At 44.5% G+C, this 25,843-nt stretch overlaps 2 protein-coding genes and 1 long non-coding RNA gene across 7 annotated transcripts in view; 2 read left to right on the top strand and 1 right to left on the bottom strand.

Moving 5' to 3' along the window:
• The window catches only part of kansl1b (KAT8 regulatory NSL complex subunit 1b), a 66,542-nt gene extending 50,764 nt beyond the window's left edge, over positions 1-15,778 (top strand). For all 5 annotated transcript variants that reach the window (XM_058404999.1, XM_058404996.1, XM_058404997.1 and 2 more), the window contains exons 3-15: positions 1-96; positions 441-533; positions 695-807; positions 939-1,092; positions 3,912-4,071; positions 8,774-8,977; positions 10,431-10,565; positions 10,740-10,858; positions 11,348-11,472; positions 11,574-11,631; positions 11,789-11,901; positions 12,809-13,079; positions 13,179-15,778. The exon at positions 1-96 is cut by the window's left edge and continues 46 nt beyond it. In XM_058404999.1, the coding sequence (XP_058260982.1) occupies positions 1-96; positions 441-533; positions 695-807; positions 939-1,092; positions 3,912-4,071; positions 8,774-8,977; positions 10,431-10,565; positions 10,740-10,858; positions 11,348-11,472; positions 11,574-11,631; positions 11,789-11,901; positions 12,809-13,079; positions 13,179-13,403 (1,866 nt within the window). In that variant the 3' untranslated portion in view covers positions 13,404-15,778. The remainder of the gene's footprint in view (positions 97-440; positions 534-694; positions 808-938; positions 1,093-3,911; positions 4,072-8,773; positions 8,978-10,430; positions 10,566-10,739; positions 10,859-11,347; positions 11,473-11,573; positions 11,632-11,788; positions 11,902-12,808; positions 13,080-13,178) is intronic.
• A 5,129-nt stretch (positions 15,779-20,907) lies between these two features.
• maptb (microtubule-associated protein tau b) overlaps positions 20,908-25,843 on the bottom strand; it is a 29,967-nt gene continuing 25,031 nt past the window's right edge. Inside the window, exons 11-13 of the mRNA XM_058404894.1 lie at positions 24,858-24,939; positions 23,845-23,951; positions 20,908-21,245 (exon numbers count right to left, since the gene is read on the bottom strand). Coding sequence (XP_058260877.1) covers positions 21,030-21,245; positions 23,845-23,951; positions 24,858-24,939 — 405 coding nt within the window. The 3' untranslated portion in view covers positions 20,908-21,029. The remainder of the gene's footprint in view (positions 21,246-23,844; positions 23,952-24,857; positions 24,940-25,843) is intronic.
• Positions 21,160-23,168, top strand: LOC131362697 (uncharacterized). Its single transcript, XR_009206230.1, has 3 exons — positions 21,160-21,289; positions 22,091-22,215; positions 22,696-23,168. It is a non-coding gene; the product is annotated as an uncharacterized LOC131362697 (long non-coding RNA).

Genomic DNA, 25,843 nt, shown 5'->3' with positions numbered 1-25,843 from the left:
ATCAGTCACTGGAACTGGCTGCAGGCTCACGTCTCTGACCTGGAGTACCGCATCCGCCAACACACCGACATCTACCGTCACATCCGCACCAGCAAGGTCTCACCACACACACACACACACACACACACACACACACGCGCGCTTGACTTTACACATTAACACGCTTCACCTCTTACAGCCTGTAAACTGTAAATCTTACTCACAGATACGTTGACAGTAAGGTGAGGTCACGTGTCAAAAATTTTAAAAATGGCTGACGACATGAAGTGTTCATAACAACACGTCTGATTCCCCAAACAGGAAGTACAGTTTAGTTCCCTCACACGTCTGCAGGATATAAACACACAGAGTGTTTAGTGGCTTAAACTCTGAGCATCTTTAAAAGAGGACTAATCAGTGGATTAATGACTATACGTGACTCTGTGTGTGTGTGTCTGCAGGGTGCCGTGGTGCTGGGTGAGAGATCAGTATGTGAGACAGCAACAGAGAGCAGCAGCAGCGGGTCGAGGACGGAGAGTCTCAGCTATCCGTCGGTACGCTTCCACACACACACACACAGAGTGAAATAAAAATACTTTTCCATTAAGAGCTGACGGTTCAACACACAACTGACGCAGGGGACACTGGGCCCACGTGGACTGTACCAACTGTGAGCTTAATTAATAAATAAAATAAATAAATAAAATTTCCTCAGGCGCCCGACGCTGACGGGGCAAACGGCTCTGTGTCCGGCCTCGGAGTCTCCATGGAGACGAACCTGAGGAAGAGTTTCCCGTCTGTCCGACACGTTAACGGGGTCATAAACAGGTCATTTGATATATATATATATTTCATTTTTTATTATTATCTGTTAAACTGATTGACCTATTTCTGTTTCTGTTTAGTGAACATACTCAGCATGTCTTTTCCTTACCGGTGTGTGTGTGTGTGTGTTACAGTCTGCGTTGTGGTCCTTCGACCACGTGCGAGTCGGAGCAGCAGAGGCTCAGTGTTGAAGACTCGAGCTGTGTAGCAGCACGAACTCGTCCTCTCATCTCCTGTAGGAGGAGACGCCTGATCCGACCTTACACACTGCCTCACCTCAACAACAAGGTACAGGGATGGGGTGGGTGTGTGTGAGAGAGAGAGGGATGAGTGTGTGTGAGAGAGAGAGGGATGAGTTTGTGTGTGTGTTTGAGAGAGAGAGGGGCGAGTGTGTGTCAGAGAGAGAGGGGTGAGTGTGTGTGTCTGAGAGATAGGGGTAAGTGTGTGTGTGAGAGAGGGGTGAGTGTGTGTGTGTGAGAGAAAGAGAGGTACGTGTTTGTGTGTGAGAGAGAGAGAAATGAGTGTGTGAGATACAAACCTGTGTTGATGAATGTGTGAAGGTGTGTGTGTGTGAGAGAGAGGGGTGAGTGTGTGTGTGTGTGAGAGAGAGGGGTGAGTGTGTGTGTCTGAGAGAGAGAGGGGTGAGTGTGTGTGTGAGAGAAAGAGAGGTACGTGTGTGTGTGTGTGAGAGAGAGAGAGGGGTGAGTGTGTGTGTGTGAGAGAAAGAGAGGTACGTGTGTGTGTGTGTGTGTGAGAGAGAGAGAGAGATAGAGAAATGAGTGTGTGAGATCCAAACCTGTGTTGATGAATGTGTGAAGGTGTGTGTGTGTGAGAGAGAGGGGTGAGTGTGTGTGTCTGAGAGAGAGGGGTGAGTGTGTGTGTCTGAGAGAGAGAGGGGTGAGTGTGTGTGTGAGAGAAAGAGAGGTACGTGTGTGTGTGTGTGTGAGAGAGAGAGAGAGAGAGATAGAGAAATGAGTGTGTGAGATCCAAACCTGTGTTGATGAATGTGTGAAGGGGTGTGTGTGTGAGAGAGAGGGGTGAGTGTGTGTGAGAGAGAGAGGGATGAGTTTGTGTGTGTGTGTGAGAGAGAGAGGGGCGAGTGTGTGTCAGAGAGAGAGGGGTGAGTGTGTGTGTCTGAGAGAGAGAGGGGTAAGTGTGTGTGTGTGAGAGAGAGAGGGGTAAGTGTGTGTGTGTGAGAGAGAGAGGGGTAAGTGTGTGTGTGAGAGAGAAAGAGAGGTACGTGTGTGTGTGTGTGTGTGTGTGAGAGAGAGAGAGAGAGAGAAATGAGTGTGTGAGATCCAAACCTGTGTTGATGAATGTGTGAAGGTGTGTGTGTGTGTGTGAGTGAGTGAGAGAGATCCTATTCAGACCTGCTTTGTACATGTGTGTATGGTGCTATCAAGTGCCAGAAAATAAAAAGTGTGTGAAGTGTGTGTGTTGTGTGTGTGAAGTGTGTGTACATGTGTGTGTGTACACAGTGCTGCTCATGCTGCAGTGTTGTTCACACACGTTTGTGTACTTGTGTGTTGAGCTCACAGTGTGGTGTGATTACTAATCCCAACACACCGCTCTCCACACCCTGATCCATGCATTGTCTTTCCTCACGTTACTCTCTACTGGGGGCGGGGTTCTCTGGTGGTGTGACGTGATGTCACTTCCTGCAGAGTGCCACACAGTATGAAGTAGTGACATCACTTCCTGTAAAGTGCTACACAGTGTTAACAGCACAGCAGCAGTGGGAGAGCTTTAAGGTTTATAATAAGAGAGAAAGCAGTATTTACCACTGTGTGAAGTTAAAGATTTGATTTATTTCAGTTTGTAAATATGTGATTATATTTTATTATGTAGTACAAATCAGCCCCAAGATGTGTGATGAAGTTTCTCAGGCGTTTGTGTTTGACCAGTCACTGGTCTGCGCTGTTCCTAGCTCCGCCCACATGCCTCTTACGACCCAGCATCTTTTGGGGTACAAAGCTCAAACAGCTCAAATCTCGCCTTTAGTTATAAAACTGTGCGTGTGTGTCAGAGAGAGAGAGAGAGAGAGAGTGTGTGTGTGTGTGTGAGAGAGTGAGAGAATGAGAGTTGATTATCAGGGTGTGTTTTGTTTTGATCCATGTCAAATAGTAACAGTGTAATATCCTCTGCAGTAGCACAGTGTGTATGTGGCACAGGTTCAGCCAATCAGAGCTCACACAGTCATATCCGGGAAGAGAGTGTGTGTGTGTGTGTGTGTGTGTGTGTGTGTGTGTGGAGGGATTACTGAATAACCCAGTTTGAATAGGCTTGAGTAGATGAATTGTGGTTGCCCCTAGCAACCTGTTAGAGCTCTATCTCCCTCCATGTCTCTCTCTCTCTCTCTCACACACACACACACACACAAACTTTCTCATTGTCTTTCTCTCTCTTTTACTCTCTCTTGCTCTCTCTCTGTCTTGCTCTCTCTTTCTCTCTCTCTCCCTCTCTGCCCTTCTATCTCTCTCTCCCTCCCTCTCTCTGTCTCTCTCTCTCCCTCCCTCTCTCTGTCTCTCTCTCTCTCCCTCCCTCTCTCTCTCTCTCTCTCTCTCTCTCTCTCTCCCTCCCTCTCTCTGTCTCTCTCCCTCTCTCCCTCTCTCTCTCTCTCTCTGATTGTTCCACATACTCTGGAATGTGCAGGTGAGAACGTCATCACTCAGGAAATGAGAGAGTCTGTGAGAGGGAGCTGAAACGGCGTGTAGAGGAAGTGTAACCTGATTAAATCCTCTCCCAGTCACTGGCTGCTCAGGAGAGTGGCTTCATTCCCAACACTCGCCTTATTTTTATATTTAGAATGATTGTTGTGTTTTTAAATGTCACTGGAGAAAGATGTCTGAGAAACACACACAGAGCACTGACATTAATGAGTGCGTAGTTAAGTTGTTGGGAGAGAGCGTGTGTGTGTGTGTGTGTGTGTGTGTGTGTGTGTGTGTGTGAGAGAGAGATAGATATGACGTGGTTCTGTGGAATGTGCCGAGTGTGCAAGATGTAATCCAAAGACAAAACAAACATGTGGGAAAAATATTCAAATGATGACTGTTCTAATCACTTGTGTCACTGTGTGTGTGTGTGTGTGTGTGTGTGTGTGTCTCTAGGTGCAGACAGGCCAATGGTGTGGCTGTGATGTCAGTGGTCAGTGTGTGATGTGCTGTAGTCGTCCTGCCACTTCGTCACAGACTCTGTTTCAGCGGCCCCTGCTGGACAGACTGGCTCAGCTCGACCCCTGCGTCCACCCCGTCCTCTCCTTCAACGACGGTCAGCGCCGCTCACTATTTACCTCTTTATCCACCTCTTTAGTTTCAGTCTTTACCTCTTTATTCACATCTTTAGTTTCAGTCTTTACCTCTTTATTCACATCTTTAGTTTCAGTCTTTACCTCTTTATTCACATCTTTAGTTTCAGTCTTTACCTCTTTATTCACATCTTTAGTTTCAGTCTTTACCTCTTTATTCACATCTTTAGTTTCAGTCTTTACCTCTTTATTCACATCTTCATCCCATTATTTACCCTCTTTTCTCACCCCATTACCTCTTTATTCAACCCTTTACCTCTTTATCCAACCCTTTACCTCTTTATGCACCTCTTTATTCACCCCTTTACCTCTTTATCCAACCCTTTACCTCTTTATGCACCTCTTTATTCACCCCTTTACCTCTTTATGCACCTCTTTATTCACCCCTTTACCTCTATTCATCTCTTTACCTATTGATTTTCTTCTATATTTATCTTTTTTATATTTAGCTTGTTGTTACCTCCATTTTTTTGACATCCCTGTTTATTTACCCGTTTAAATTATTATTAATATTAAATATTCTAAATTATTATTAGAAACATGCGAGTGTGCTGATGTAGGAAAATAATCAGTGCAGGGAGGTGTGTGATCTGTTCGTCTCTGTCTCTCTCTCTCTCTCTCTCTCTCTCTCTCTCTCTCTGTCTCATGTGCTCGTTCTTCTTCCCTGCATCATCTGACTAGCGCTGTTATCTGTATGCTAGCTGTGTGTTGTGGGTAACACTGGGGTTCTGTCAGTAACAGGATGAGGATTAGAGAGAGAGACTGAGGCTTTTCTTTCTTTCTTTCTGTCTCTCTTACATTCACCTTCATCTCTACAGAGAGACACGTGATAACCAGCAGATCAGATCAGTATGTAGATTACTTAGAGTTCAGCTCGCTCTCTCTCTGTGTGTGTGTGTGTGTGTGTGTGTGTGTGTGTGGCTCAGCAGTCTCAGGCATTCATGTGTTTCCTGGCTTGTGTTAATTATTCCTGCTCTGCTGTGTCACGCCTTAAAATAGCCTGTAATCTGCAGCGTGTTCAGAGTGAGGCATGTAGTCAACACACACACACACACACTTTACTGTACTGCATTCAGGCTGCCAAATATCATAAAAGCCAATTATTTTTTAAATTCTTTGAACTCATCTCTTTTATATATACACACACACACACACACGTGCATCACATCCATTACACTGCTAGTAGTGCATACTCTTCATTCTCTCATTCTTTTATTTTCTTTCTTCTTCCTTCTCCTACTTGTTCCCCTCTTTCTTCTCCTCCACCCACTTCCTCCTCTTCCTCCTTCTTATTCTCCTCCTCTTCCTCTTTATTCTCCTTCTCCTCTCCTTCCACCTCTTTCTTCTTCTCCTGCTCCTCCTCCTCCTCCTCCTCCTTTTCCTTAGTTTCCTCTGTCTTAGTTTTGAACTTGTTTTTATTGTAATTGTTGTTGAAGTATTAGTCTGGTATCCCTGGTGTCCCTCTAAACTATTTTTAAAGACCACTGTAAACCTGTCACGTTATGTAAAACTGTGTGAGGGAGTTTACTGCAGCAGTGTGAGACTGTAAACTCAACCCTCCTGACTAAAAGGGGGGTGTTGGATTGAGTTTGTGTATGTCTGAGTATGTGTGTTGGATCTCAGAGTGTGTGCGTGTGTGTGTGTTGGGGGGCAGAGTGAGTGTGTGTGTTGGAGGGGTGGCAGAGTGAGTGTGTCTGTGCGTTGGGGGGTGGCAGAGTGGGTGTGTGTGTGTTGGGGAGGCAGAGTGAGTGTGTGTGCGTGTGTTGGGGGGGCAGTATGTGTGTGTGCGTGTTGGGGAGGCAGAGTGCGTGCGTGTGTTGGGGAGGCAGAGTGCGTGCGTGTGTTGGGGAGGCAGAGTGGGTGCGTGTGTGTGTTGGGGGCAGAGTGGGTGCGTGTGTGTGTTGGGGGCAGAGTGGGTGCGTGTGTGTGTGTTGGGGGCAGAGTGGGTGCGTGTGTGTGTGTTGGGGGCAGAGTGGGTGCGTGTGTGTGTGTTGGGGGCAGAGTGGGTGCGTGTGTGTGTGTTGGGGGCAGAGTGGGTGGGTGTGTGTGTTGGGGGCAGAGTGGGTGCGTGTGTGTGTGTTGGGGGCAGAGTGGGTGCGTGTGTGTGTGTTGGGGGCAGAGTGGGTGCGTGTGTGTGTGTTGGGGGCAGAGTGGGTGCGTGTGTGTGTGTTGGGGGCAGAGTGGGTGCGTGTGTGTGTGTTGGGGGCAGAGTGGGTGCGTGTGTGTGTTGGGGGCAGAGTGGGTGCGTGTGTGTGTGTTGGGGCCAGAGTGGGAGCGTGTGTGTCTGTTGGGGGCAGAGTGGGTGCGTGTGTGTGTTGGGGGCAGAGTGAGTGCGGGTGTGTGTGTTGGGGGCAGTGTGAGGGCGTGCGTCTGTGGTGGGGGCAGAGTGGGTGCGTGTGTGTTGGGGGCAGAGTGGGTGCGTGTGTGTGTGTTGGGGGCAGAGTGGGTGCGTGTGTGTGTGTTGGGGGCAGAGTGGGTGCGTGTGTGTGTGTTGGGGGCAGAGTGGGTGCGTGCGTCTGTTGGGGGCAGAGTGGGTGCGTGTGTGTGTTGGGGGCAGAGTGAGTGCGTGCGTGTGTTGGGGGCAGAGTGGGTGCGTGCATGTGTTGGGGTGGCAGAGTGAGTGTGTGTGTTGGGGAGGCAGAGTGAGTGTGTGTGTTGGGGGGCAGAGTGGGTGTGTGCACGCATGTTGGGGGCAGACTGGGTGTGTGCGCGTGTTGGGGGGACAGAGTGTGTCTGTGTGGGTTGGGGCAGGGTGGGTGCGAGCGTGTGTTGGGGGGCCAGAGTGTGTGTGTTGGGTGGCAGAGTGGGGGGTGTGTGTTGGGGGGCAGAGTGTGTGTGTTGGGTGGCAGAGTGGGGGGGGTGTGTTGGGGGGCAGAGTGTGTGTGTGTCTGAGTGTGTGTGTTGGGGGGCAGAGTGGGTGTGTGCATGCGTGTTGGGGGCAGACTGGGTGTGTGCGCGTGTTGGGGGGACAGAGTGTGTCTGTGTGTGTGTTGGGGCAGAGTGGGTGCGTGCGTGTGTTGGGGGGGCAGAGTGGGTGTGTGTATGTGTTGGGGGGACAGTGTGTGTGTGTTGGGTGGCAGAGTGGGGGGGGGTGTTGGGGGGCAGAGTGTGTGTGTGTCTGAGTGTGTGTGTTGGGGGCAGAGTGAGTGCGTGTGTGTGTTGGGGGACAGTGTGTGTGTGCGCACGCGTGTTGGGGGCAGACTGGGTGTGTGCGCGTGTTGGGGGGGCAGAGTGGGTGCGTGCATGTGTTGGGGGGGCAGAGTGGGTGTGTGTATGTGTTGGGGGGCAGAGTGGGTGTGTGCGCGTGTTGGGGGGCAGAGTGGGTGTGTCCGTGTGTTGGGGGGCAGAGTGGGTGTGTGTATGTGTTGGGGGGACAGAGTGGGTGTGCGCGTGTTGGGGGGCAGAGTGGGTGTGTGTATGTGTTGGGGGGGCAGAGTGGGTGTGTGTATGTGTGGGGGGGGCAGAGTGGGTGTGTGTATGTGTTGGGGGGACAGAGTGCGCGTGTTGGGGGGACAGAGTGTGTCTGTGTGTGTTGGGGCAGAGTGGGTGTGTGTATGTGTTGGGGGGACAGAGTGGGTGTGTGTATGTGTTGGGGGGACAGAGTGTGTGTGTTGGGTGGCAGAGTGGGGGGGTGTGTGTGTTGGGGGGCAGAGTGTGTGTGCGCGTGTGTTGGGGGGCAGAGTGTGTGTGCGCGTGTGTTGGGGGGGCAGAGTGGGTGTGTGGATGTGTTGGGGGGGCAGAGTGGGTGTGTGTATGTGTTGAGGGGGCAGAGTGGGTGTGTGTATGTGTTGGGGGGGCAGAGTGGGTGTGTGTATGTGTTGGGGGGGCAGAGTGGGTGTGTGTATGTGTTGGGGGGGGCAGAGTGGGTGTGTGTATGTGTTGGGGGGGCAGAGTGGGTGTTGGGTGGCAGAGTGGGGGGGGGTGTGTTGGGGGACAGAGTGTGTGTGTTGGGTGGCAGAGTGGGGGTGTGTGTGTTGGGGGACAGAGTGTGTGTGCGCGTGTGTTGGGGGGGCAGAGTGGGTGTGTGTATGTGTTGGGGGGGCAGAGTGGGTGTGTGTATGTGTTGGGGGGACAGAGTGTGTGTGTTGGGTGGCAGAGTGGGGGGTGTGTGTGTGTTGGGGGACAGAGTGTGTGTGTTGGGGGACAGAGTGTGTGTGCGCGTGTGTTGGGGGGGCAGAGTGGGTGTGTGTATGTGTGGGGGGGGCAGAGTGGGTGTGTGTATGTGTTGGGGGGGCAGAGTGGGTGTGTGTATGTGTTGGGGGAGCAGAGTGGGTGTGTGTATGTGTTGGGGGGACAGTGTGTGTGTGTTGGGTGGCAGAGTGGGGGGGTGTGTGTTGGGGGGCGGTGTGGGTGTGTGTGTAGAGGGTTCTGGAGGAGCAGCTGACTAAAATGATGAGTGAGAGTAGCAGGCTGGTGAGAGCGAGGGGAATTCCACCAGTCCTGTAGAACCATTAAAGTGATCAGGCGCCATCTGCTGGTCATGTGTGAAAACTGCAGCCGCTCAGTTTAAACTCCACACACAAGTCCAGATAGCACTTTTACTGCATCCTCAACCATGTTGGGAATCCACTCCTCAGGCTGTAGCTGTGTGTGTGTGTGTGTTTGTGGGTTGTAGAAGGTGTGTGTCGATGATTGTATAGTTGACGTGTTCTCTGTGTGTCCCAGATGTCGGAATGGGTCTGCACTTACAGCGTGTGATGAAGTGTCACTGGCAGGGCCGGCCGCTGGACAAGATCAAACCCATCAAGAAGCTCTCCCTCAAACACTCGAAGTTCTCTCCGAGCGGCCGTCTCATCGATCCATCATCGTCAGCCTCTTCCTGCTCCAAAGACAAGCTCAAGCTGACCAGCCCGCTCCTCTCCACAGACCGTAAGTCACACAGTGTGCAGATAGTATCTCTCTCTCACTCTCTCACACACACACACACCTCTGTGATCAGAGAATAAATAATCTGCTGTTTTTACGTTATTTTGTTGCTTTATTAAGCTGCTGATGTTTGTGTGAAAATAAAAGAATAATTAAAAAAAAAATAATTAAAATGTAAAAAATAATTTATAAAAATCCCCCCAAAAAATGTTCCTTTAACCTGACAAACTTTTAATGGTTTGCTCCGGATCTTTGCACCCGAACATTTCCACCCCTATCCCCCAGTGTATTCTGAATACAGAGCAGGAGATGGAAATTTATTTTTTTGTTCCAAAATAAAAGCATATGAAGCCCTTTTGACAGCAGCGCCAACTGCAGGACAGACGACAGCGTTATGTTGTCATGTTGCCATAGTAACGCTGACCGGAGTGGACGCTGGTGTGATTCGAGTTTAAAAGTAAACGTATTTAACTGAATTTAGGACGTGTCGTTGTGAGAAAACAATCAGACCGCTGTGTTTGTGGCATTTCAGTCAGATTATTATTGTCTTTATACTCTATCTGTTTATGATGCAACGAGAAGAGCTCCAGTGACGCAGACATGGAGCATCACTGTGTGACATCACTGTGTGACATCACTGTGTGACATCACTGCGTGACTTCTGCTGAATCAGGAGACTTTTCTACCATAAACAAATCAATCAAATACGTGCATTTTATTCAGAAACGTCATTACACCAGGCTCACTCTTCTCATCTGAAAATATCTTGAAGGATCAGGATTATTTTACCACAATATCACCCAGTGCTAGTGTGAAAACGCTCTCTCTCGCTCTCTCTCTGTCTGTCTGTCTCTCTCGCTTGCTCTCTCTCTCTCTCTCTGTCTGTCTTTCTCTCTCTCTCTGTCTCTCTTTCTGTCTGTCTGTCTCTCTCTTTCTGTCTGTCTGTCTCTCTCTTTCTGTCTGTCTTGTTCTCTATCTCTCTCTCTCTGTTTCTCTTTCTGTCTGTCTCTCTTTCTGTCTGTCTCTCTCTTTCTGTCTGTCTTGTTCTCTATCTCTCTCTCTCTGTTTCTCTTTCTGTCTGTCTCTCTTTCTGTCTGTCTCTCTCTTTCTGTCTGTCTGTCTCTCTCTTTCTGTCTGTCTTGTTCTCTATCTCTCTCTCTCTGTTTCTCTTTCTGTCTGTCTCTCTTTCTGTCTGTCTGTCTGTCTCTCTCTCCAGCTATTTTCGGACAAACATCGCGTTGCAATCAAGGTATTTGTTGACATGTTTAATGTCGAGTGTCCACCATGTAAACAAGCTGTTACTATAGAAACACTTGCGTGTTCGAACAAACCCATTCATATCAACTTGGGATGCTCAGCTGCTCTACTGTCACCACTGATACAGGAAACTAATCAAAACCTTCTGATCACATTCCAGAATTCAACATCGTTGTGTGTGTGTGTGTGTGTCTCTCAGGTTTGTCCCATCACAGAATGCGACCAGAGAAGCTGTTTCGACACCAGCAGAGTGACACTGAGTCCCGTCAGCTGTACAGAGCAGAGCGCAGTCACACACGCAAGAGAGTCAGAGAACACTCAGTGGAGCGTGACAGTACGCAAACACACACACACACACACACACACACATTTGCGCACACATACATACACAGTTAGATTTGTACATTTACACACATTTACAGTTACACATATAGCTACACACACACACACACAGTGTATTCTCTTTTTCACTCCCCTGTTCTCTCTCTCCCTCTCTCTCTCTGTATAGATGTCAGTATGGAGGTGGCGAGCCCGAGTTCCTCTCTGACCACGCCCACTCTCAGTCCTGTAGTGAGACAGCTCTCAACCTCTGAGAGCCCAACACCCTGCAGTCTCAACACCACACCGGTAATAACACCCCCCCACACACACACACAGATATGGATGTTCCTGATGTTATAGATCAGATGTACAGTGTGCACCTCATACTGATACACCAGCACCACCTAGTGTCCTGTTTTTGTGTTGTCTTTTTGTACCTACTGGTTTTGCACTGTCCTGTCTTTGCTCTGTTTGCACCTAGCTGCAGACTTTGCACTTTATGTGGCTAGGACAAAAACTTTGGTCCTGTGTTTTTTCGTATTTGATCTTTGTTGTATGTTTATGTAGCACCAGGTCCTGGAGAAACGTTGTTTCATTTCACTGTGTACTGAGTCAGATATATGTGGTGGAAATGACAATAAAGCCTCTTGAATCTTGTGGTATACAGTGGAACCATGCTGAAAGTGTTCATTATACTCAGTTTACTGTAGATAACAGAAACTCATAAGTCAAAACAGAGAGACAGTAAAGCTGGAATCTTTGTAACAAGAGTGTGTGTGTGTGTGTGTATCACAGCACCAAGCACAGCGTAAGAGGAGAGTGGAGAGCTCATTTGACATCAACAACATCGTCATCCCCATGTCTGTGGCAGCGACCACCCGAGTGGAGAAACTGCAGTACAAAGAGATCCTCACACCCAGGTTACACACACACACACACACACACTTTTGTTACAGGTGGATGTTGTGCTGAAGATGGACCAGTGTGTTTAATCTCTCTCTCTCTGTGTGTGTGTGTTCAGTTGGAGGGTGGTGAACATCATGACCAGTCACATTTCGGAGGAGGATGATGCAGAAGAGGTGAGCAGTGTTCTCTCTCTCTCTCTCTCTCTCTCTGTCTCTTTTACACACACACACACACACACATACACGCACACACACTCTTACCCACCCCAGTCTATGGCCCATATGGTACATTTACACCTGTGTAACATCTCTCTCTCTCTCTCTCTATCAGATTGAGGATTTATCAGATGCAGCGTTCTCTCAGCTTCATCTCCCGTATGAAGATCAGGAACGTTCTCGCTGGAGTTGGACGTCCAGTTCTGTTGCCAAAAGAAGAGGCAGCCGGTCAGTCTCTCTCTCTGTCCCAGTCTCTCTCTCTCTTTCACATACACACACACACACCCCACTGTATGTAAGAACTTGTGTGTGTGTGTTAGGAATAAGTCCTATACATCCTGACTAAAGAGAGACAGGCTCTGCGCCCAGTGTTTATAACATGTCTTGCGTCATAAAGAGTCTTTTTCAGCGCTGTCTGAATTTTAATTTATAATTCTAACTTTGTAAAAGAGACGATGAAGGCCGGAGTCCGTTGTTCGTTGCTGAGCGGACATGGAGGAGCGTCTCGTGCAGCAGCCCCTGATTCTGATTGGTGCTTTTGCAGCACTGCGGTTCCTTCCAGCAGATCTTGTTCTCTAGCCCCGCCCACTTCAGATCATTCAGAAGAAAACCTCAGAAAGTCTCTGAACTGGAAAAAGCAGCAGTGTTCTTTCTGTTGTGGTTGGTGGTGAATTCAGCAAAAGGAAAAACATCATAATTATGAAAATAATTTGACCCAGGATGTTTGATTGAGGCGGTCGGATTTAAAAATATCTTCACTCTGCTGTTTTTAGTGTCGCTGTTACCATGGTTACAACATGAACCGTACAGGCAATGTTTTCCCAGAAATTTTATATTGTTCCAGGCTAAATTAAATTCAACAATCCACCTCCCTACCTCTCTGTCTCTCTCTCTCTCTCTCTCTCTCTATCTCTTTCATTATCTATCTCTATTAAACTCTCTTTCTATCTCTATCAATCTCTCTCTCTATCTTTCTATCAGCCTTTCTGTATCTCTCTCCCCCTCTCTTCCCCATTCTCTCTCTCTCGCCCTCTTTGTCTCTCAATGATGATTAATTAGATTAATTACATATTTTGCTGATAAATTGGTGAACCCTTCTAAACATTCTCTCTCTCTCTCTCTCTCTCTCTCTCAGCTCGTACAAGTCAGTTGACGGCCGCAGCACTCCCCTCCTGGGAGGAACGACCCCCTCCACTCCTCAGCCTTCGTCTCCGGACCCATCTCACTTCCCTTTGCTGCAGGACTACAGCTCGGCCCTTTCACCCTCCCCCTCCAGCCCTGCCAGCCCTGAGCTCCTCACACTCTCTCACACACACACTCACACACCTGCCTCCAGAGACTCCCACCGGCTCCTGTCCAACGAAGACACGCGCTGCTCCACGCCCGACACCAGCTACGACGAGACGGTGTGACACACTGCTACACTGAGTCTACACAGCATCACAACTTCTACTGTGTGTGTGTGGGTTTTATACTGTTGTGTAATCTCATTCTCTCTTCCTCAGCCTGTGCAGCCTTGGGAGCACAGAACGTTCCCCCTGGACACGGATCCGGCGCAGGATCACGAGCATCCCGCGAGTCCGGGCATCGAGCGCACGTGTCGAACCGCCAGACGAATCTCCGGCTGCAGGAGCGGCTCCAGGTCCGAGTGCGAGGGCGAGCCTCCATCACCGCTGCCTGAGGACACGAGCCGGCACAGGAGCAACTCCCTCAGACACACACACTGCTGAAACGTTCTGTACAGACTTGTCTCTCTCTCTCACACACACACCCACCCCTCTCCAGCTCCAGAGCAGAACCTCCCGCTGTTTGATATTCAAACATCACTTAATTCTTTCACAGTTTTCAGTGAATTTGGTGAGTTGAAGATTGAAACCCAGTAGAGACAACTTCCTTTTTCTTTCTTTCTTTCTTTGTTCATTCATTTGTTCTGTTGTTTTTGGGTCACTGGAAATCAAACGGTGGTGGTGGTGGCGGAAAGCAGGAAACCGAGACTCGGTGACGTCCTAAATCGCTCATGTGCACTTGCTTTGCATCGGAACGGACCGAAGAGATCGTAAACTTAGCGGGTTGACCTCAAGCTCTCTATTATACTGATTTAGGTACAACCCCAAAAACGCACATAAAAACGCCTGACCATCAGGCATGTCCTTATTATTATTATTATTATTATTATTATTATTATTATTATTATTATTATTATTCATTTATTATTTCTTTCAGCACTTCTCTATGTTCATTCTCAGTGTCTTTAATATTCGGGGCCAGCTTTAACTGACCTGTAGGATTAATCAGCTTCCTGTTTGGTTGATGCTCGTGTGTATTTTAATTCGCCTTTGAGTGAAGGAGCCCCGTTTCTGTGAGGATTAGCATAAAGCAGCAGGTCGAGCATTTACTATAAGTTCATATACATGTAGGATGAGTTTCGTGGGAAGTTTTGTTTTGTTTTGTTTTGTTTTTTTGTAAGAAAAAGAAAACGAAAAGGGGAGAACAAAAATCCCATGATCCTGTATCAGCGCTCCGAGGTGTTTCCCTGATCCTTCAGCCGTACCTGCAGTTTCCTCACCTGAGAACCGATCGATCGCAGCACTTATAATCCCAGGCGCTTTGCTTTAACTCTGCTGCCTGAATGCTTGAAGTAAGTAGCGCAGGAGGAGCGTTCTTCTCCTCCGTATTTGCACTCTGATGCTCAGCACTCTTCTTTCTGCTCTGTCCATCATTCCATCGCAGCGGTGTGTCCGGCTGAAACGCGCTCGTGTGGCACTTAAGTTTCGCTGAATTTCCGTTCTGTTTTCCGTTTCCAACAGCGAGGCAAGATTTACGATGTTTTCCCAACAGAGTTCATAAATGATCATGCTACAAAAAACAGCACCCCCCCCCTTTAATCACCATCAGACTGACCGATGTTGTGGCTCTTCATCATGACTCCTTTAGAATTCATCATCACGATGTTTTTGTTGCAATTATGAATCTATTTGCCTTACCATCCACGTAAAATGTCTCACGTGTAAGGGGCGTGGCCAAGCGAGAGACACTTAGCCAGAGAGGCTAAGGGGCGGGGCTAGCACTCTAAAAGCGCACAAAATGTTTTATCTGTATAAAGCTACAGGTGTGGTTGAGGTACAGATTTACAGTTTGTTTGGACTTTGAAGGGGGAAAATGTGCAATTTTTTTTAAGTTTTAAGTATTCGTGTACTCAGACAGGAAATGACATCATTGGTAATTAGTTCCGATGAGTGGAGGGTTATGAGCTCTGCTCCAGCTCTGTAGCGCTGTTAGGATTTCAGCTCTTTCATATTTTAGCACAGAGCCACATCGTTGTTTATTTTCCTGGTCGTGAAGCTGCACTGTGTCTCATTTCACTCTCAAGTTCAAGCTTGTGGTTTTATGCAGATATTTTCTCTCTTTTTTTCCCCCTTTTTTTTTGCTTCGCCTTTCTCGCCTCACGTTTCTGCTTTTCCATCAACTGGACTGTGTGTAATTCCATTTGTTTCGCCATGTGAGTATTCTACACTCGGATCTGTCTTCACGTTATTATACACTCATTAACCAGCAGGTTTAGCAGGTTGTGTGTGTGTGTGTGTGTGAGAGAGAGAGATATGTATGCTATAATAAATCGCCATGAAGAAAGAATATCAGCTACTGGCCCATTTTCTGCGTTCTCTTCCCCCTGATTAATAAACACACCCCCCGGAAGGTGATGGTCTGCTCGGCGTGTTCGTTCGTACCGTCTGATTAGCATTCAGGAGCCGGTGTCGTGATGTGCGAGATATTTTCCTACACTTCAGTTTCCACCATGGTGAATTTGACTGGGGGGTGGGGGGGTTGGGTAGGAGGAGTCTGGTGTATCATTTAGCATGTAATAGTTTGTATTATAAATAAGAGTATATTTTGTAAATACATTATTTGATTCTTTACCGTGTTTTGATTTTTTTTTTTTGAGGCTGTCTGTAGCTGTCCTGATTGTATAGCGAGAAGACGCATACAAAAAAAAAATAAAAAAAATATTTAACAACTTTCTTTACGGAAATAAAGGTGTATGGATCATTGGCCAATCTGACGACAGCGTTTGTGCTTCTCCAAATTAAAAGTGAATTATATTGTATCATTCTCGTGTGTGATGCCTTTCATTTCGTGATTATTACGGTGGGATAGTGAAAACTAAACCCGGGAAAGGTTGCAGACCTGTGTGACGTCATCAAGCTGCTGAGATCATGACGTGAAACTGACCACCGTGTCCAGCTCCTGCTGTGATGAAACAGGAAGTGTCCACATGTTTACTATCCCAGACCATCACTTCAGGCACCTCTTCATCCTAATAAATCTGATAAATATTATCTTTTAGTTCATAACATTTAATAAATCAGAGTTAGCCAGAGGGAACACGGTTTGTTTATTTATGTATATATAAAAAGATTTAAACACTAGAAGCCACTAGATATCTACGTATTTATTTATTCATTCATTCATTCATTTATTTATTTATTAGTGTGGAGAATGCGTGCTACATTTAACCACTAGAGGGCGCCAGACATTTTGTTTCACGCTTTCTAGGTGCTGAATACCGCCAAATGTCTGGCGCCCTCTAGTGGCTAGATGCGGAATATGTTCCTAGTATTGTTGGTTTGGAGTGTGTGTGCGCGATCACCACACTTTTGTTTTTCGTTTGTTTGTGGAACATGTTCTACATCTAAACATTAGAGGGTGCCTTCTATTTAATTTTCAATTATTTAATTGCCTGACTGTTAGCAGAAAATATAGACTCAACAAACTAAATAGTGACAAATTATTAATACATCAATCTATCTAGGTATTTCTAGATTTCATAGTTTTTAGAATGTGTGCTGTACAGAGGCTGCCAAACATTATTATAATATATTATAAATGTATATAAATGCAGCCTCTAGTGTGGCCAGATGAAGACCAGAAGACAATTTATTCTCAGGACAATACACCTACCAGGAGGATCTCTGAGGTAAGAGTGTGTAAATGCAGTGCTATACACAGTGTTTAAAGAGGGAAGTTCTAATGTGCTCCTATATGATATTATAGGTTATAGAATTATCTGTAACATCCTCACAATGAGATAACTCTGATCATTCTGAGTCTGAAGCTGAATCACACACACAGCTGAGGACACGAGAGAGAAAAGGAGAGAGAGAGAGGGGTTTAATACCGACTTTATTTCCAAATCCAGTTTCACAGCAGCGAGAGTGAGTGTAAAGTAACTGATAAAACGCACAAGTACAGTGAGGACAATCACAACCGTTAAGCTCAGAGGGGACTGGAAAAACCGCAGCGCAGATTCAGGGTGAGAGAGAGAGATAGAGATGGAGAGATAGAGAGAGACGACTTCTTGTCGAGTTCACACAATCAAATCCAGCACCCAATCCTTTCAATAATAATAATAATAATAATAATATTATTATAATCAGAAGGTGATTAAGATGGTATACAGAATTACCTCTGCTTGTGAGATTCAAGGCTTTAATGATTCTTTCCACAAAACATGATCATTAAATTATTTAAAGCCTAAAGAATGAAGCATTTTTGGTTTTTTATCACTGTGTTTCCTCCAGGGATCATTGGCATGATCAGTCTCGCTTCAGTTATAATTATTTTCCCTCCATAATATCCTTTTTTCCCCCCCCTCTAATTTTAATACATTAATGTCTCAGCTCACACCATGTGGCTTACAGGTTTCCTCCTGTATTTGTGGAAACTGTCAGAATATTTCAACAGCGCCACCTAGAGGACTGTCACGTGACACTGCAGAGGAAGTATACTGAGCTCTTTAAGACATCTCAGCTTTGCTTCTTCTTATTTTTTAACCTAGCGCTAACACAGCTAGAAGTCACCTTTAATCTCAGAACTTATCACACCACACTGGTCCACCTGCATTATTTTTTGCCTGTCTGGTCAATTTAACCGTGTGAATCGTCAAGAAGGAAAAGAAGCGACTTGCGGTAACGTTGAATGATTTTTTTTTTTTTTTTTTTTTCCAAATATCAAAACAGAATAAAAGCTGAGGTGCAATGAAGATATAAAAAAAAAAGAGAGAGGTAATAAATATCAGGAAATGAAACCAGGAAGGATGCGTTCAATTTCTAACACGTCTCACGTCTACAGGAACACTAGTAAATGCTTAGTTTTGGATTTTTGCATGATTTTTTATTTTTTATTCATTTGTTGTTGAGTTGAGTTAGACTGCAGGTGATGAGTTCTTGTCTTTAATCAAGGCATCATTTAAAAGGACTTTATAGCAGCTCCGCATGTTTTCCCCAAATCAAATCCTCAAGCTATCACTATTTACACTGATCAGAGTTTTAGTGAGCGAGGAAAAGGGAGGCACTTTTTTTTTTTTTTTTTTTTTTTTTATTTAAATGTCACACGTCATCATCATCTTTATCACTACGGATTATTTGTTAAGAATTATAATGCTACTCTGGTGTGTTCTGGGATCCGGTGAAACTGGACTGGTTTGTTGGGTTAACCAGGCATGTGTTTGTATGAAGTGTTAAGAGGAAAGGAGATAAACAGCATAACATCGACTACCAATATTTTTAGGGTTGTTTTTTATATATTAAATGAGTATTTCTTGCTAACCTGCTGTCCTGAAGCTCTTCTTGACAATCTGCTCGTAATGAACATCCTGTAAACCCTCTCAGTGCTGTTTAGTCTCTATTCTCATGTTGTCTCAGTGTGCTTCTCCTCTCCAATGTCACCTCTGGATTTCTGCTTCGTGACAAATGAAATAAGAGTTCACCACATGCTTTCCTCTTGTAAGAATGTAGTCGGTCAGTTTTGGCGTTGGAAGATAACCGCTGGAGCTACGAAGGGAATCTTCCAGCCACCGGTTTATCTTTGTACAGATTATAATAACTGAGAATGTGTCCCTGAACATCACACAGGAGCTACATTATTATCATCATCCTAATCACAAAGCCACACCACCTACATGGAGGTCCTGCCAAATCTGTGCCGAGGAAGAAATAATTGGAGCTACGACTGATTTAACTCTGGTGTAACATTGGTTTTCATTTTTTTTTTGTCTAATAATAATAATAATAATAATGTGACTTGGTGTCGGAAACAAAGGAGCATTACCTCTTCCTGTCTGTGGAACTGACACCAATCAGACGTCTGGACATCTGGACCCACATATATGAGTCCACAAGTCTTAACAAGTCCACAAAGATGATTTAGATTTAGATTTAGATGGTGGCTACAAGCTTCCATTACTTGGTAGCTACATTAGCAAACTTCAGACACCAAAACCAGCATGAAAGAGGAAACCGTTTTCTCTGAGGCTCGATCTTCCACTTCAGAGAGGATTAAGGATGTGCATTATTAATCACACCAATTATTGGAGTTGTTTATTAGAGCAGATCTCCAGCAGCACACGGCCGATCACTAATGTTCAGGAAGTGGAGTTATGCAATACAGTACAGTTATTTGTTTGTAATTAATTGTAATGGATTATGATCGAGTGTGTGTGTGTGTGTGTGAGTGTGTGTGTGTAATAGGTTTTTACATTACAGTACAGCAGAATGCAGGAACGCTCATTTGAGGCTGAAGACAGGCAAATTTCACAGGAAACTTTTCAGACACTCTGACTATACAGAAAGCACAAGAGATATCGTGTAAACTAGGAAGCAGGGCTGCTATATATACTCTTTAATTCCTCCTTCATCACAGACCTGCCAACCCCAAAGAAGAAATGTCTAGTCCTCTGTTTTACTCATCACTTCCTTCAACAAAACGGAGGTATTTTTTTTTACATAGGAACTGATGAAACTCTTCCTCTTCGTGTTAGTGTTTTTTATGGAAACTGTTCGTTGCTTTTATACACCGCAGAAGTGTCGAGTCAGCAAGTGAAAATATCTTGAATATAGCTGAACTCTTCTTTCCTTTTACAAGATCATAATAAATAAATCAAATATATGATGATTAGAGCTACTTTCAATATTTTTATATTATAATGTTCTAATTTCGTTCATATAAATTGTACATTATTTTATTTAGAAACGCATCAAGTTTTTATATTTGATTTAGAATAATCTCATAATACGATATATATATTGCACACACTCTTCTATATTTGAGATATCTGCACTTGCTGAGAGTTTTTTGCAGCGTAATAAATGTAGCAAACTGACACTTAATGAACTACAAGCTCTCTCTCTCTTTATCCTGACTGATAGAGAGAGAAGGTCTTTCAGGTGGAACAAGTGAACTGAGTCTAATCCAATCGTTACTAATGTGACACGGAGGAAGGAGGCGGGGCTATCAGCCACTTCAACACTTTTACACTTTGTCAATCATTCCAGATTCACATGCTCTGCCATGCAGAGAACAGAAATAAGACGTATTTTATTGTAGTGATAGCGCGTAGCAGCGTCCTCGGGTTGTAAATACGGAGCTAATCGCAATGTGTAAAGGTCAGCAGGTCTGCTGTCATGATATTGGCTTTTGTGATACTGATAGTCAGCCTGAAGTATGGAAAAGATCCACAAGTATTTATTTATTTATTTATTTATTTACGATCCGTGAGCATTTCACACCTTGTTACTTTTTTTTGTTAGCTTAGACATTTACACTAGTTGATCCACTGGGAAATTGGCATATTATTTTAAGTTCCTGTTTAATTGCTGAGTGTGTGTGTGTGTAGCCTGGTGTGTATATTGTACCGTTTGACAGCATGATAATGCATGATTTCTGCAGCAAACGTGGATAATTGTCAGGGTGCCAAGAAGTTGCTAAGTCATTCTCAAAGTCGGCGTTAAATACAGTCTCGATGATTCCTGCTAACTCGTTTCGGCTTGTTTTCTCCCTCAAAGTCCAATTTCAGGTAGTATCTATTAATATATTTAAAAAAAAATGCAATTACAAATCCCTACTAGTCTAGGTGAAATGAATTAATAAAGGGAGATGAGAGGGAAGCTTTCACAATAAGGCAACTAAGCAGAGAGAGAGAGAGAGAGAGAGAGAGAGATGGAAAAGTCGGTGTATGGTATAAAGTGGACGTTCTAGCATTGTAGATGGGCTTCTATGTGCTGTTACTGATTGGACAGATCAATACAGCAGCGTAACGAGTTCGATTAATCAGACAGAACAGGACAATAACGTTATCAATGATCAGTCCCTTGCAGTCAAGAACCAAAATTCATGAAGAAATCCAGCAAGCACCTTTTTTTCGTTTTTTTTTTTTTTAAACAGACTGAGGTGAAATGCTTGTTTTTGTTTTGTTTTTTTTAATGATATTTTTCAACCTTTTTCTTTTTTAATTGCCGTGTTACAGCCTTGCGTTTGTCTCGGTGTGGAGGTGGTCGAGCGAGTCGCAGCAGGAAGTGGACTCACAGGCCCTGTTTAGCGAGTGAGGCGGTCACCTGGTCTGCGAGCGTGGAGAGCTGCGGCGATTCGCTCATGTTGATGCTGCCGGAGGAGGAGACTTTGCTGAGAGGGCGGGGTGAACCCTCCGCTGACATGCAAGGGGATTTGACCACGATGTCGGCGCCGTGGTCAGTGCGAGCCTTCGCCTGCTCACGGAACATCAGCTTGTGGGACTCAATCTGGTGGAGAAGAGGATAAAACAGAATTACAGGAGAAAAAAGAGGTCAGAAATATGAAGTCCAGAACCTATAAATCTGTAGCTATGTTTATTAATGTATGTACTGTTTATACATACTCCAGCAGTGGTGGTATATCACTATGACAAGATATAAGTCTATATATCTGCACCAATAACATTCTACTTTTTCTGCAAGAAAAACATCATTAGTCTTCTTAGGTACTACAGTGAAACCTGCTCTTTAATTACATTACCGCTCAAAAGTCTGGGATCACTCAAAAATTGTATTGTTTTCCAAGGAAACACATGAAATTAGTCTGAATAGAAAATATAGCAAAAGAACAGGACTTGCTGACATGTCAGAGTTAGAAATAATGATTTTGATGGAAATGATGGGAATGTTTTCTTCATGCCTTCATAAAAAAAACAAACAAAAAAAAACAGCCTGGACATGCTAGCGGTCAATGTTTCAAGATAATCTGATGAGATTTCACCCCATGCGTCCTGGAGCATCTCCCACAAGATGGCTTGGCTGATGGAGTCTTCCTCCGTAGCTGAAATCAAGCTGAAATATGCAAGTGATCCCAAACTTTTGAGCGGTAGTGTACATTAAAAATCAGAAAATAACTAAAAACTTCTACTTATGTTTTTCTCTAATGACTAAACTACTCAAGGCTATTCTGGCACATTCCATAACCCTGTAATTAAACTCTCGCACCCCTGCTGCTGCACTGACTCTATTTAATCTCATCGTATTTGTTTAAAAAAACGAATTCCCTCCAGGAAATTGGATAACTATTGATTTGTGGTTCAATGAGTGAATATTTCTTATGTTCTGTATTGCAGTGGATATCATATTAGCCTGGTGCTACCAGTGTAACCATGACAACAGACATTAAATGAAAGGTGGGACCGCCTACTAACAACCAGCAAAAAGAGATCTGAGTGACATGAGGTGAAAAATCACTGATGTAAGTGTCTCTTTTTCTCTCTCTTCTATTGAAGTTCGTCATTTTGTTGAGACTTTCCCGTGTAGCAGCTGTAGCTCTGGCTTCCATAAATGTTACATAAATGTACACTATGCTTAAAGAAACTTCCCTATATCAATCAGTGTTTTTCTTTTTATTCCTTGAACTCCCTGTGCTAGAAGGAGCGAGTTACACACAATTAATTGGCATTTATCAATTTATCAATCAGCATCCGGAACCCAACACTGCTCCTATTCATTCTTCTGTTATAAATGTCAGTGAGTGTGTGTGTTGTGTGTTAGCTCCTGAATAGAGGCAGCATTAAAGGTCACCGTTCATTCGCACTCGAACTGTGCTAATATTTAACACGGGATTATTAGGAGCGCAGGCTCACATGCTGAAAGAATCATCTGTTTTCTGTTTGTATAAACCCCTGAAATGTATTTTGATATTTAGGGAAAATAATTGTGATTCTGGTTGTAGCGGCTGTCCTGCAGCACGAGGTTTGGCTGCTGATGGAGTTTAATGAGGAGAAATGCCACTTACTGGAGTGGTTCGGCTTTAGGGCACCGACTTCCCCATGGAGGGGGTCAATGGGTGTGTCCCCATTTGAGTGGACGGAGGCACACGAAGGCCCCGACTCTGCTTCCATCCCCTTCTCTCTCTAGGGCCATGAGACATTCACCACAGGGGACGGGGTTACAATCAAAGTTAAACATGATGTCAATAAAATGAGAACCAACAGAAACACATGAGCAAATGAAAACCGGAGGAATTTAAAACGTTGACGTAACGAAGCAGGAAATTAATGAAAAAAAAGCAGGTAACAAAAAAGAATAACCAAGAACCCGAAGGAGAACAGAAAGGAAGGAAGCTACGGATGGATACAGCTGAGAAAGTGTGTGTGTGTGTGTGTGTGTGCGTTAGATAGAGAGAAGAGGAAGGAAAGCAAGACTCCACACAGCTCATTGCTCCAATAAACACAACTGTAAGTGTGTGTGTGTGTGTGTGTGTGTGTGTGATTTCCACTTCTGTTTATTTATTAATTAACTGTCTTCCGTTTTTATTGTTGCACCTTTCTATCACCAAATGTGGCTTCACACAAACACTACGTAACACCGCATTTCCTGAGTTTCAAAGAAAGCTCCCGGTGCATTCTGGGTATCATCTGATCCTGTGGTCTACACATTGATCCGTGCAGTGATCCCTCAGGCCTCCTCTGAACTTCACTGGAGGTAATAAACTGCTGGGACGACCCTTAAGACCACTGCAGGGATTTAAAGCCAGGGGAAGTGGAGAGACGGAAAGTCGATGTTAGAACAATCTGGACCGCAGCCCAAGACGTTAGAGACGAGTAAGGGAGATGTATAGAAAATCCCTATGCTAGAGGAGGACAGATAGAGACATCTGTAAGTAGGTGGAGACATGATGTGAAGTGTTAGCGCTGACACATGTTTAGCGCATTGGCTTTGTTAGTTACAGCTGTAGTTATTACGGTTAATGTGGATTTACACTTATATAACATCAGGAACTCAAAAAACACCAAGTATTATTTCCATGTCATTAATCTGAGTGTGAGTCTTGTTTATTTTCTTTATTAGTTAAGCACGTAGCGTGTAAACAGGGGCTCACCTTCTTGCTCCCACCTCCGGCCACGTGGCCGATGTTCTCCAGAGATCCCACTTTGGACTGAGCTTTAAACTCCAGCTTCTCTGATTTAATCTCAACGTTTCCACCACCTGCAGGAAAAAAAGTGTACAGCACTTTAGTAAACAAACAAACAAAAACAAACACATCACATGAATCTGATCATGCAAATATCTGTTAGAACTTGTACACTGTGTGTGTATGAAGTAAACAGCCAGAACATATCATGCAAATGCAGGCTGATATTTTCTGCAGCTGTTACACGTCAACTGCAACAACAACAAACATGTGGACTGATAAGGAAAGCGTTCATGCTAGTGCACGTGTGGACTAACCACAGATTACATACTGAACATAAACATTTCTGTCACCACTGATTAAAGGTGGAATTTGAACAACAACAGGATGAGCGGTAAAGGATGCTTTCACACTTTTTTAAAAACATACATAGATGTGACATGATGTGTCCACACTGTAACCATAACAACACTCTTAGCAGTCCTCGCTAGTATCAGCTAACTAACTAGCCTAGCTTGCTCTCCAGATTTGTTTTATTATTGCAACAGCGTCATACAGACAAGAGTTTAAGAGTTCATTTGATGTTATTGAGAACATTTCTGAAAACATTTTCCAATATGCTCTGATATGGCTTTAATAAACAGCAGACGTTTTAAGGAGCGATCACTTTTCGTCCTCCTTACAGCCATGTCCCACAGAATGTGTGTGTGAAAGAGCTGTGAGAAAGTGCTCGGGTTAAATACAGAGTCTGCTATAATTATCTATCCCAGTGTAATGATAGTAAATGAGAAATTAGTTTGAAAGCACACACATAATGTGTTTCTCTGGCAATTTGCGACAAACACAGTCCTGGTTGGCTTTTATATTGGGGTAAATTTATTAATAATTAATTTATTAATATAATAATTGGAATAATTAAAAGTGCTGGGTTCATTTCAAAACTTTAATGGCTGCCAGCGTCAGGCTCTTCAGTCTTTTACCTGGTTTATGGTGGATGTTGGCCTTGGAGCCGCACTTTGACTGCACGTTGCTCAGATCCATCTTTTTGTTCACAATTTGAACCTGGACACACAATGAGAGACAGACAGAGCAGGAGGCAGAGAGACAGACACGGTCAAACACTGATGCTGCTGGGACACGAGGGAAAATATCAGAACTGCAAAAATAATTCGAGGAAAATTTGGTTCATTTTACACCCTGCAATCATGCTTTAGAGAGAGAGTGAGAGAGAGAGAGAGAGAGAGAGAGAAGTATATTATGCTGCTCATCATCACCCCTAAAGCTGCAAAGACAATTTTCTAAAAATGTCCTTCATCATCATATTGACGGCTAAGGGGAAAAAACATGAATATGTAGTTTAAGTTAAAGCAATTTCAAACCACTTTCACCTTTTTTCTTCTCACATTCAGATCAGCAGTGGAACAAATATATAGTGCATACAGTCATCTAATCATGTTAAACACCAACACCAACCATAATAACTTCAGGAATGAATAAACATGATCATTAATCTTTGTCTGTATTAATTAATAACAGTTTCCTGTAGGGGTGCGTGATCTGGCAAAAATATCACGTCACAGGTTTATTTCCAGGCTGGATCAGGATCCATGATATAATCACCACACTTCATTTCCTGCTGGATTTTAAGACTTTTTGTAAACTTGCCAGTGTTATCTGGATTTTTTTTAAAGCAGATTAAACAAATTCATCATGTGCCATTCTTGCCTTTTTACCACATTTTGTGATCACTTGTTAATTGTGCTAGGTTTAACTGTGTCCATTCTGTAAAATCCAGCAGTTTCTTACACAGTAACTGTTAAAGGGCACCAACTCCTCCATGCTGCTGTTTGAAAAAAGAAATTCAATTTGATATCACCCACCTCTATACATCTATTAGTTGAACCTAAAGTTTGCTACTTAAAAATAAATACCCAAAGCTCTGGTCAGGAATGTGCTTGATATTGTC

The sequence above is a fragment of the Hemibagrus wyckioides genome, linkage group LG12 (genome assembly GCF_019097595.1).
Source record: "Hemibagrus wyckioides isolate EC202008001 linkage group LG12, SWU_Hwy_1.0, whole genome shotgun sequence".
Lineage (NCBI taxonomy): Eukaryota > Metazoa > Chordata > Actinopteri > Siluriformes > Bagridae > Hemibagrus > Hemibagrus wyckioides.
Note: the sequence above shows the minus strand (reverse complement) of the source record. Positions and strands in the feature narration are given on the sequence as shown.